The sequence below is a fragment of the Chamaea fasciata genome, unplaced genomic scaffold (assembly GCF_029207755.1).
Source record: "Chamaea fasciata isolate MVZ Bird 193981 ecotype frontalis unplaced genomic scaffold, bChaFas1.0.hap1 SCAF_23, whole genome shotgun sequence".
NCBI lineage: Eukaryota > Metazoa > Chordata > Aves > Passeriformes > Sylviidae > Chamaea > Chamaea fasciata.
Window position 1 is genome coordinate 7,026,386 of NW_027094108.1, and position 10,045 is coordinate 7,036,430.

The 10,045-nt window shown below is 61.0% G+C and overlaps 2 protein-coding genes across 3 annotated transcripts; one reads left to right on the top strand and one right to left on the bottom strand.

The window, feature by feature from the left end:
• Positions 1 to 1,304: 1,304 nt before the first annotated feature.
• Positions 1,305 to 8,178, bottom strand: CLCNKA (chloride voltage-gated channel Ka). Its single transcript, XM_066202994.1, has 20 exons — positions 8,147 to 8,178; positions 5,890 to 6,095; positions 5,682 to 5,810; positions 5,444 to 5,572; positions 5,208 to 5,347; positions 5,040 to 5,117; positions 4,870 to 4,948; positions 4,674 to 4,799; positions 4,477 to 4,561; positions 4,296 to 4,397; positions 3,686 to 3,770; positions 3,441 to 3,602; positions 3,282 to 3,351; positions 2,903 to 3,013; positions 2,609 to 2,822; positions 2,393 to 2,526; positions 1,929 to 2,020; positions 1,767 to 1,850; positions 1,571 to 1,657; positions 1,305 to 1,482 (listed from the first exon to the last, which is right to left on the bottom strand). Exons 2-20 carry the CDS (start codon positions 6,011 to 6,013, stop codon positions 1,444 to 1,446), a joined length of 2,070 nt encoding a protein of 689 aa, XP_066059091.1. The 5' UTR covers positions 6,014 to 6,095; positions 8,147 to 8,178; the 3' UTR covers positions 1,305 to 1,443.
• HSPB7 (heat shock protein family B (small) member 7) lies at positions 6,400 to 7,585 on the top strand. 2 transcript variants are annotated; one of them, XM_066202995.1, is made up of 3 exons: positions 6,400 to 6,632; positions 6,715 to 6,851; positions 7,079 to 7,585. In XM_066202995.1, exons 1-3 carry the CDS (start codon positions 6,578 to 6,580, stop codon positions 7,262 to 7,264), a joined length of 378 nt encoding a protein of 125 aa, XP_066059092.1. In that variant the 5' UTR covers positions 6,400 to 6,577; the 3' UTR covers positions 7,265 to 7,585. The 2 variants fall into 2 exon arrangements, with proteins under 2 accessions (XP_066059092.1, XP_066059093.1); XM_066202996.1 differs by having other exon boundaries at positions 6,403 to 6,632; positions 6,718 to 6,851.
• Positions 8,179 to 10,045: the final 1,867 nt, after the last annotated feature.

Genomic DNA, 10,045 nt, shown 5'->3' on the forward strand with positions numbered 1-10,045 from the left:
GGGTTATGGGGGTTTTAAGAGTGGAGGGGGTTAGGGGTTTTAATGGGAGTTTAAATGGGTTAAAGAGAATTTTTAAGGGGGTTTAAAAAGGGTTTAAATGGGTTAAAGAGGAGTTTTTTAGGGCTTTACAGTTTTTTAGGGGGTGATCGGGGAATTTAAGGGGTTTCACACGGCTCCGGGAGTGTTTCCCGTCCGGGGCCTCTTTCCTCAGCAAAACCCAGGAGGAATTTGGCCTTTTCATCCCCCGCCGCTCCCCCGGAGGCAAAGCCCGGCCGCGCCGGCTGCCCGGAGCCTGCAAATGACTGGGTAGGAAAATGCCGGGAAAAGGGGTTTGACATTTTTTTCTGCCCCAAACCATAATAAGGGACGGGTGGGGAGGTGAGGGCGGACCGACACCGTGCTGCGAAAGCCGCGGGTTTGGGGGGGGGGGGGGGGTTCACCCCATTTGGGGGCATTTTGGCCTGTGGGTGTCACGAGTTTGTCGGTCTCGGCGCCGGCCTCGATGGCGGCGCCCGGGAGGGACGGGACCGGACGGGACCGGGGGGTCGCCCCGGCCTGGGGCTCCGGCAGCCCCTTACCGCCTGTGCGCCCGGCGCGGGGCCGGCTGCGAGCACACGGGCTGCGGAACCGCGGGGACACCGAGGCACGGGCACTGCGCGGCTTTCGGGGTGACGGGCAGCGCCGGCGGTGCCGCCCGTGGGTGCTGCCCCGCTGCCCACCCAACCTCCCCAGGCCATCGGGGGGCTGCGGAGCGCTGCCCTCGCTCGTCCCGTGGGTGCCGCAGCCCAGGCGCTCTCCCAGCGCCCAGCGCGGAGCCCGGCCCAGCTCCTGCCCCACTTTTGAGCTGTCTCCGTGGCGCTGACCCCGCTTCACCCGTCCTGCGCCGGGCCCGGGCATGCCCGCCCTGCCCAACCTGCCCCGCCGCGCCTAATTAACCCCCTAGGCTTAATTACGGCTTCGTTAGCGCCGATGCACCGCCCAAAGCCGCTGCGCCCCAGTCCGGGGGTCACCAAAGGCCTGGGGTCTTGGCCCGCCGCTCCCCCCGGATTTCGGGGTCACTAAACACCCACCCTCTTATTAACTGCAGTAATTAAAATAAGGATAATTATGTGCTGATAATTTTTTTTTGGGGGGGGGGGGGCATAGGGGAGTGTGGCAGAGACTGGCGCACTTCAGTGCATGTCCTGGGCAGTTCTGGGGTGATCTGGGCGGTTTTAAGCGTTGTTGTTGGGTTTGGGAGGGGGTGTCCCCCCACTAAAGAAACCGGCGGGGCTGAAGAAAGGGAAGGGGGGGGGAAGCATTGATGGGTCGATGTATTTAATGCTCTGCCAGAGAACCGGTGCCCCCAGCCCAGACTCCCCACACCAGCTGGGGGGTCAGGACCACCCCTCTCTTCGTGAGGGACATCCCTGAGGAGGGGTCCCCTGTGGTCTCCAAACGTCATCACTTGGGGTTGGCGAGTTCCTCGATTGCTCTCCGCAGCTGGAAGGGGACAGAGGAGGTGGGACAGGGGCTCTCAGCCCTCTTTCCCGTCTCCTTTTCCCCCGCATCTGCCCCTTTCCCCCCTCACCTCCGCCCTGCTCACGGCTCCCACCAGCTCCCCAGAGCGGGTGACAAAGACTCGCTGCAGCTTCAGCAGCTGAAAGAGGTGATAGGCCTGGGAAAGGGACAACAGGGACACGTGGGGACAAAGCCACCCTCACCGTGTCCCCTCAGTGTGACACAGGCCTGGGGGGGCTCCCAGGACGTGTTTCCCACCCCCAAACCTGGTGCAAGGAGGTCCATGGGGAGAGCTGGAGCATGATGGGCTCAATGGTGCAGTCGTCCCCGAGTGTCCCCACGGTGGCCAGCTTGAGGAAGGTGACATGTTAATTTTGGGGTGGAAAAGCAGCTTTTTGGGTGCGGCAGGGTGCCCCCCACCCGTTTACCTTCTCCCCTTGGGGGGCCTGGGGGTGCTCGTGGCTCTGGAGGAAGGTGACCAGCTGGGACCTGCTGACGGTGCCCACCAGAGTGGGGGACCCTGAAGAGAGGGGACAGGATAGGAACAATATGGGAGCACCAGGGGGACACCAAGGGGACAGCCCCTAGGAACAGCAGGGTGGTGATGGTGTGAAGACAGTACGGGGACAGTGTGGGAAAATCAAGGGGACACCCCATAGGGACACTGTGGAGACACAACGGGAATATTGAGGGAACAGCATGGGGGCACCAAAGGGATGGGGACAGCATTGATGCAGTACAGGGACGCTATGGGGATGATATGGGAATATTGAGGGAATGGCATGGGGACACCGGGGGGACAGCATGAGGAGACACAGACGGGGACACAGGGCCAGGGACTCGCTGGCCACCCCCCATGGTGACAGTGACCTCCCCAGGTCCCACATCCCACCTGTGCTCTCCACCACGGGGTACTCGGCATCAGCAGAGGCGTCCAAGGCCACCAGGACCTCCTGGAAACCATCCCCCTTGGCCAAGGCCACCACCCGGCGCTCCATGAACTCCTCCACCATCACTCGGTAGGAGCTGGCGAGCACAAAAGCCCCCAAATTTCAGTTGTTTCCTGGAGAACGGCTGCAGAACACGGATTTTTGGGGCAGGGGCTTACGCAATGTGCCGGCTGCGGATGGGGGGCAGGTAGGGCAGCTTCTTGACGATGATGCCAGCGTCGTAGAAGGACGGTTGGTTCTTCTGGGTGATGGCATTGGCCACCAGCACGGCCAGCACCGTGGGCAGGATGTGGCCCAGGTGCCCAGTGGCCTCACACACCAGCAGGGCCGTGGACACCGCGTGGGTCACCGAGCCCGAGAACGCAGCTGCGCCTGGCAGGGGGAGCGGAGGGTCAGGGGATGGGGGTGGGTGTTTCCCCACCCGTGGGGGTGTCCCCCACCCCCGGACTCACCAGCCAGGGCGTAGCCCGCAGGAATAATGGGCCGTGAGGGTCCTTCTGAATGGAGCCCCCCTGGGAAGAGCAGGGCCACCACCTCCCCTATCAGGCGCCCGATGGCTGCTCCTAAAATTAGGAGAGGAGGGAAGGTGGGGAGATCCGAGGAGCCCCCCCGAAAAATGGTGGAGGCAGAGGTGACCACCTTCCTGCAGGCCTCCCAGATGCCTCTCCTGTACCCCCTAGAGTGGATGTACCCCCTCCAGGGCTGGATACACCCTCAGTATCCCACTCCGAGGGCTGGATGAACCCCCTACACCCCTCGCCCGGGCTGGCTGTGCCACTCGTGTCCTCCTTGGCCTGGCTGTCCCCACCGTGTCCCCCCAGCCCGACTCACCATAGATGAAGATGGGCATGAAGTACCCAGCTGGCAGGGGTAGGGTGGTGGCCAGAATCAGCATCCAGAACTGGGGGGGGGCAGCAGACATGGGGGGGTCACCCCATGGGAACACCATGTTGGGGGGGTGCACCCAGAGATTGGGGGGGCCATGGTCACCTTCATAAGCAGGAAGAAGGTCAAGGTGCTGTAGATGGTGGCAGAGGGATGGTCCCACTCCTGCCAGAGTCCCCCAGGCTTGGCCACCCCCGAGGCGTTGGGGGCCAGTAAGCCCCACGTGCGGTTGTCCAAGAGGGAGATGAGATGTTCCTTCATGGTGAGCTGGACAGATGGACAAATGGACACCCTGAGCACTTGCTGGGAGGTTTTGGGGTCTCCAGGGAGCCCCACATGTTCCCACTCACCCTGGAGGCCATGAACTGCCCCAGCCCGGGCGGGAAGGTGACAGAGGCGAGGAGCAGCACCACCAGCACTGTGTACACGGGTTTGCTGCAGGGGGGACACAGGGAGCTGGGCGCATGCGGACGGACACACGGACAGACAGGGGGAACCCACAGACACCCAGGGTGGATGGGGTTAGTGGACAGCGTGCACAGGGGGGACATTGGGCCACCCAGGGTCAATGGGGGGAACATATGGATGCACAGGGTGGACGTACGGCTGCCCAGGGTGGATGGGGTGGGGTGAACAGCGTGCTTGGGGGGGATATAGACAAGGGGCACTTGGGGTGCAGGGAGGGGACACAGGGACACTCGGGGTGCGTGGGGTGGATGTTGGGGGTGTATAGAGTGGATGCGTGCGTGGCCAGAGTGCACAGGGTGCACGTATGGACACTCAAGAGTGGATGGGCAGGGTGCAGTGGGGACACACGGACACCCAGGGTGCTTCATGGGAGGCACACAGACAGCCAGGGTGTATGGGAAGGACACAGGGACATGCAGAGCCTGCACAGCATGGACACGCGGACACAGAGGGTGCAGGATGCAGACGGATGGACAGACGCCCAGTACGGACTCAGTGGCCAAGAGCTTGGCCGTCAGGCGGTTCTTCTTGACAGCCACCATCATCCAACGCTGGCAGAAGAGATAAGCACAAGCCACGATCCCACAGATGATCCTGTGAGGAGAGGACAGGTAGGGTGCAGGCAGGGCACAGGCAGAGCACAGACAGCACCCCAAAACCAGACCCTCCGTACCCCAAAATCAGAAAAAAGAAGGTCTCCAGGAGGTCGAAGGGAAAATCAATCTTGAGGTCACTCTTAAAAACAGCGGCGATGGTTTCTGGGAGGGGGGGACGGGAATGAGGGTGTGAGTTTGGGGTTGAACACCCCAAAAATGCCACGGGGGGAGGGTAAAGGGGAAGAGAGGGCACATCCGGCCCGCCCTGCCTTGCCTTGCTCGCTGTTGAACACAGCCAGGAGCCGAAACATGAAGGCGCCGCAGGTGGCGGCAAAGAAGCCGCGCCAGTAATCCCGCACGGCAAAGTGGGGGGACATCACCTCGATGCTGAAAAGCACCCCTGGAAAAACAGGGAAAGGGATCAGGGCGAGGTTATGGGGTGCCCAGGGTGGGATTAGGGGGGTCCTTACCGCTGATGGGCGCCCCGAAGACTGTGGCCACCCCGACGGCTTGAGCTGCCACCAGCATCTCGTGCTGCTTGAACTTGTTCTGTAGGGTGGGGAGGTTAGGCACAGCCCCAGCTTCTTGGGGATAAAATCAAATCCCTCCGTTCATTTTTTGGACGGTGGCATCCCCCCACCTCATACTCCCTCGTGACCGTGGTCCTCATCTTCCCCAGATACGCTGCGGCCATGGCGGAGAGGTGGACGTAGGGACCCTGGGGGGGGACACAGTCCTGAGCCTCCTCCCCACCCCAGTACCAACTGAAACCGATGGGGATTTGGGGGCTCAGAAGGGGATCCCTCACCACTTTGCCGAGGAAAACGGTGCTGCCGCACGTCAGGGTGCAGGTCAGCCCCACCACCTTGGCTCCGAAGTTCTGGATGGCCAGGTAGTCCTCCAGCACCACACCCATCAGGATGGTCTTCAGCTCCGGAATGCCGGAGCCTGGAGCGGGGGGGGGCAGGATCCGAATTTTAGAGGTCACCCATTACCGAGGGGACATTTTAGGGAGCTAGGGAGGTTGGGGTGCAGCTGGCTCACCTCCAGAGTGCGGGGTGATGCTCTGGGAGAAGCCAGTGGAAAAGGCAGCCAGTGCCATGGGGTACAGGGTCCACGAGAGGTACTTGAGCACCCCGATGTCCCCGATCTCTCGGTACAGCCACATGTGGGCTGGAGGAGAGGTGTCGGGAGGGCAGATGCACCCCCCGAAAGATCCTCCCCATATCCTCGGTGAACCCCCAAACACCGGTGGAGCCCCCCCAGGGCGCCCTTCGTTTACCCAAGTGGAGCCTGCTGACAATGATGTCCATGGTGAAGCTGATGGTGGCCATGAGGACCCCCAGGATGAAGAGGAAGTACCAATCCTCCCCGACGCGGAACAGCTGCCGCTTCACCCACTCTAAGCACCCTGCGAGGGGGGAAACAGGGTGCTGACCCCGCCAAAAAAACCCGCCCCCAGAATCGCCCTTTTTGGGTGGGAGTCTCACCTCGGACCCTTCTCCGGGCGGTGGGGCAGGGTCTCCAGCTGTGCTCCGACACCAGCACCCTCTCCACTTCCTCCTCCTCCTCTTCCTTCTCCCCCCGCAGCCCCCCGGGAACGGGGCGCTCCATGCCGGGGACGTTTTTGGGGACTGCACCCTCTTTTTTTTAGCACCCCCTGAGCCGTCCTCCCGCCTCCGCCTCCGCTGCCCGACTGAGTTTGCAAACGAGCTCATTAAAAACGACCTTGACGAATCCGACGGACCCGCTCGGGCCGGAGCGAGCCGGGTTTCCTCCACCCTCCACCATCCCCCAGCTCCCAGTCCCGACGTACATCCCGCAGCGGGGAGGATTTAATAAATATTTTAATTAATTATCGTGATTATTCCTTAATAATAGGCATCGCATTCCATGGCGTTGAGCTGCGGGGGGGGACGGAGAGGGGAAAAATTTCCACCGTCTCCGGCGCAAGACCTAAATTTAGCCGGTTTTACGAGAGGTCTGGCAGGCGGCCGGGAGCCTTAACGAGGCTTTAAAAAGCTCGTCAAGTCGAACTAGCCCGAAGTAACCGATCCGGCGTCGCCTTCGCCGGGAGGAGAACGAAGAAGGGGGTTCCGCTCTTTCCCCCGGCGGGAGCTGGGGGTCGCAGGTGGGGGCAAGCGGTGGGTGAAGGTGAAATCCTCGCCCGCCGGCACTATGGAGCTTTTCGGGAGCTTTGTCCGGCCCCACGGGGAGACCTTGGGGTTCCCAGGTGAGTTTGGGGCGCACCCAGGAGGCATTTGGGGGGGATCATCAGCAAGCCGTGGCTGTAAGCCCCCCAAAACCCTGTCTAGCAGCTCGCCCCGGTAACACGGGCGTGGTGAAGACCCTGGGGAACACCTATCAGTTCACGGTGGACGTCAACGACTTTGCGCCCGAGGACATCATCGTCACCACTTCCAACAACCAGATCGAGGTGCACGCCGAGAAGGTGGGTGCTCCCTCTCTTCCCTGCTCACTCCCAAAGCGGGGGACCCCAAAATCCTCACCGGGGGATGCGGGGACCACCGAGCTCCCACCCAATTCCCAAGCAGCTGCCGCCACAACCCCAACGGGCTTTAATTCACCATTAATTAATGGTGACCGGAGAGGATAAGGAGTCCCCATTCTGCATACACCTCAAAATCGCCTCTTTTCACCCATTTTTTTTCCTCCCAGCTGGCCACGGATGGCACCGTCATGAACACCTTCACCCACAAGTGCCAGCTGCCCGAAGACGTGGACCCCACGTCTGTGTCGTCCTCGCTGGGGGACAACGGGATGTTGACCATCCGGGCTCAGCGCCGGCCGGCCAAGCACTCCGAGCACGTCCAGCAAACCTTCCGGACTGAGATCAAGATCTGAGGGGTCGGGGAGTTCCTTTCCCCCCCTCTCTCTTTTCCCTCCCTCGCTAATTAAATGGGTGATTTGGGAAGGAGGTGGGATGTGGGGTAGGGGACGGGAACGCTCCCTCCAGAGCGCGGTCAGACGTGTGCTGAATGCATCCCGTCACCGACCGGAGAAGCTCTGGAGGGGAGTCCCAGCTCCGGCAATTTTTAGCTGGCGCGTGTTGAAGGGGGAAGATCCAGCGTGCCAAGAGTCCTGCCGGGAGCCAGGTTCCCTTCCCAACCCTCCGCCAGAGCTTGTCTTTGTATATAGAGCTTGGGATAAATTATTGAGAACGTCTGACTGCCGCCTTCTCCGTTTTGTGGTTTTGTTGGTTTTTTTTTTTTCTTCTTGTTTCCTTTATGCTTTGCCCTCAAAAAAAGGGGTGTGCGTTCAGATACGAAGGGTGTCTCGGTAAGGGATATTCCGCCATCCCGACAAAAACCTGCACCAGGAGCCGCTGGGGCGCCCGCTGCCCTGTTTATTTCCAGCCCGGGGTGACTCATTTCTTCCCCGAAGCTCTATTTCTGAGCCATTCCCTCAGCTGTTCGGCTGCCGACCCACCTGGAAGGGCACCAAACCCTCCTCCTCCCCTCGCCCATCCACCACCCTCGGGATGCCCCAAGGCCGGCACGAGCCGGGATGACGGCCCCAAACCCGAGCGCTTCTTTTTGGGGGAGGGCAAAACCTCCCGCAAGGAAGGGCCTGGCTCCGTCTCCCTGTGTGTACCCACAACACGGGGAGACGAGGGCGAGCGCCTGTTTATGGCTACACACAGCGCCCGGCTCGTGTTGCTGCTCCCGCCCCGGGGCAGCCCGATCCCGTCCGTCCCCGACCCACGCGTGACCGGCATTAACACACCTGGCAGCGTCCCAGGCACGGCTGCTCGGGCTGGCACTCGAGGCACTGCCCGCTGCAGGGAGAAGGGTTAAAAGTGAAGCTGTTAGCGGCAGTAAAGGCTCGGGAAGCTCGGGGGAGGGCCCGGCGATGCGCTGCCCTCGGGCCCCGGGGATGGGACGCGGCTGCTCCGTCCCCAGACGCCAGCCTGGCGCCCAGCGCCGGTCACTGGTTGCCATCTAGTGGCCCTCGCCCAGGGAGATGCGGAGAAAGGAGGAAGGAAATGGGAAAACTCGCCCTATTTCTGCCCCAATTGCTTTCGGACAGGGGAGATGTGCCGAGGGCTCAACCCAGCCCCAAGCACACCCCGCTGCAGCTCGTTTGTGGCAGGAAAGCTGGGGGGAAAAAAACCAAACATTTTTGCGGGGACGTTTTTAAAACTCTTTATCAACGATCTGAACAAGGGGATCAAGGGCATCCGTGTAGCCCGATACAAAAGTTTTTCACTTATTTATACATTGTCAGCAAACAAATAAATTAATGTTCATTGGTTGTAAGTCATATAATTCTCTTTAATATTTAGCATTCTGCCCTCTGTTGATAATTGATTTCTATACTCCGTTTAACACTTTTTCCTCAGACAGGGAATTTCCAGCTTTCCAGGCTTTAATTTCCTCTATTTTCTGGTTACTCCAACGACCTTGAAGGGTCATAAATTTAAGATCCCAGATATCCAAACTTTATTGAAGCTTGTCAGGGTTAGTTCTAACTAAGGCTTTGGTGATTTAATGATGTTAGTAACAAGAGTTTGTGGAGAAACTTAACTAGTGCTGGCCAAAAGTGAGGGCTGCTTACAATTAGTTAAAACAATTAATTTAAAATTAGTTAGGAAGGTTTTATTATTTCCAACGACCAGTAACCTTCCCCCTGACAGAAGGATGGAGCCAAGGGAACAAGTGACAGGAAAAGAGGAACGGCATCAAGTTCAAGGCAAGGGAAGCTCATGTTGGATATACAGAAAATTCCTCCATGGAGTGGGTGGTCAGGCACTGGGACCGTGGTGGAATCGCCACCTCGGAGGTGTTTAAACAGGGGTGATGCGGCGACTGGGAACATGGTTCGCGATGAACACGGCGCTGGCAACGGCACCGGGACCTTTGCCGCTCTCAGCTGTACTCAGCCTCTCTGGGCCCCTCATGGCCCCTCTGGGCCCCTCATGGCCCCTCATGGCTCCTCTCGGCCCCTCATGGCCTCTCTGGGCCCCTCATGGCTCCTCTCGGCCCCTCATGGCCTCTCTCGGCCCCTCATGGCTCCTCTCGGCCCCTCATGGCTCCTCTCGGCCCCTCATAGCCTCTCTGGGCCCCTCATGGCTCCTCTCGGCCCCTCATAGCCTCTCTGGGCCCCTCATGGCTCCTCTCGGCCCCTCATAGCCTCTCTGGGCCCCTCATGGCTCCTCTCGGCCCCTCATGGCCTCTCTGGGCCCCTCATGGCTCCTCTGGGCCCCTCATGGCCTCTCTCGGCCCCTCTCGGCCCCTCATGGCCTCTCTCGGCCCCTCATGGCCTCTCTCGGCCCCTCATGGCCTCTCTCGGCCCCTCATGGCCCCTCATGGCCCCTCTCGGCCCCTCACGGCCTCTCTCGGCCCCTCATGGCCTCTCTCGGCCCCTCATGGCCTCTCTCGGCCCCTCATGGCCTCTCTCGGCCCCTCTCGGCCCCTCATGGCCCCTCTCGGCCCCTCATGGCTCCTCTCGGCCCCTCATGGCCTCTCTCGGCCCCTCTCGGCCCCTCTCGGCCCCTCATGGCCCCTCTCGGCCTCTCTCGGCCCCTCATGGCCCCTCTCGGCCCCTCATGGCCCCTTTCGGCCCCTCTCGGCCCCTCTCGGCCCCTCATGGCCCCTTTCGGCCCCTCTCGGCCCCTCTCGGCCC

Excerpts from the sequence above, each read along its gene's own strand:
- HSPB7 (XM_066202995.1), top strand. The coding sequence starts at position 6,578 with ATGGAGCTTTTCGGGAGCTTTGTCCGGCCCCACGGGGAGACCTTGGGG. Across the intron at positions 6,633-6,714 it reads GGAGACCTTGGGGTTCCCAG|CAGCTCGCCCCGGTAACACG; the intron begins GTGAGTTTGGGG and ends AACCCTGTCTAG. Across the intron at positions 6,852-7,078 it reads TCGAGGTGCACGCCGAGAAG|CTGGCCACGGATGGCACCGT; the intron begins GTGGGTGCTCCC and ends TTTTCCTCCCAG.
- CLCNKA (XM_066202994.1), bottom strand. The coding sequence starts at position 6,013 with ATGGAGCGCCCCGTTCCCGGGGGGCTGCGGGGGGAGAAGGAAGAGGAG. Across the intron at positions 3,603-3,685 it reads GGCAGTTCATGGCCTCCAGG|CTCACCATGAAGGAACATCT; the intron begins GTGAGTGGGAAC and ends CCATCTGTCCAG. Across the intron at positions 3,014-3,281 it reads CATGCCCATCTTCATCTATG|GAGCAGCCATCGGGCGCCTG; the intron begins GTGAGTCGGGCT and ends TCCTAATTTTAG.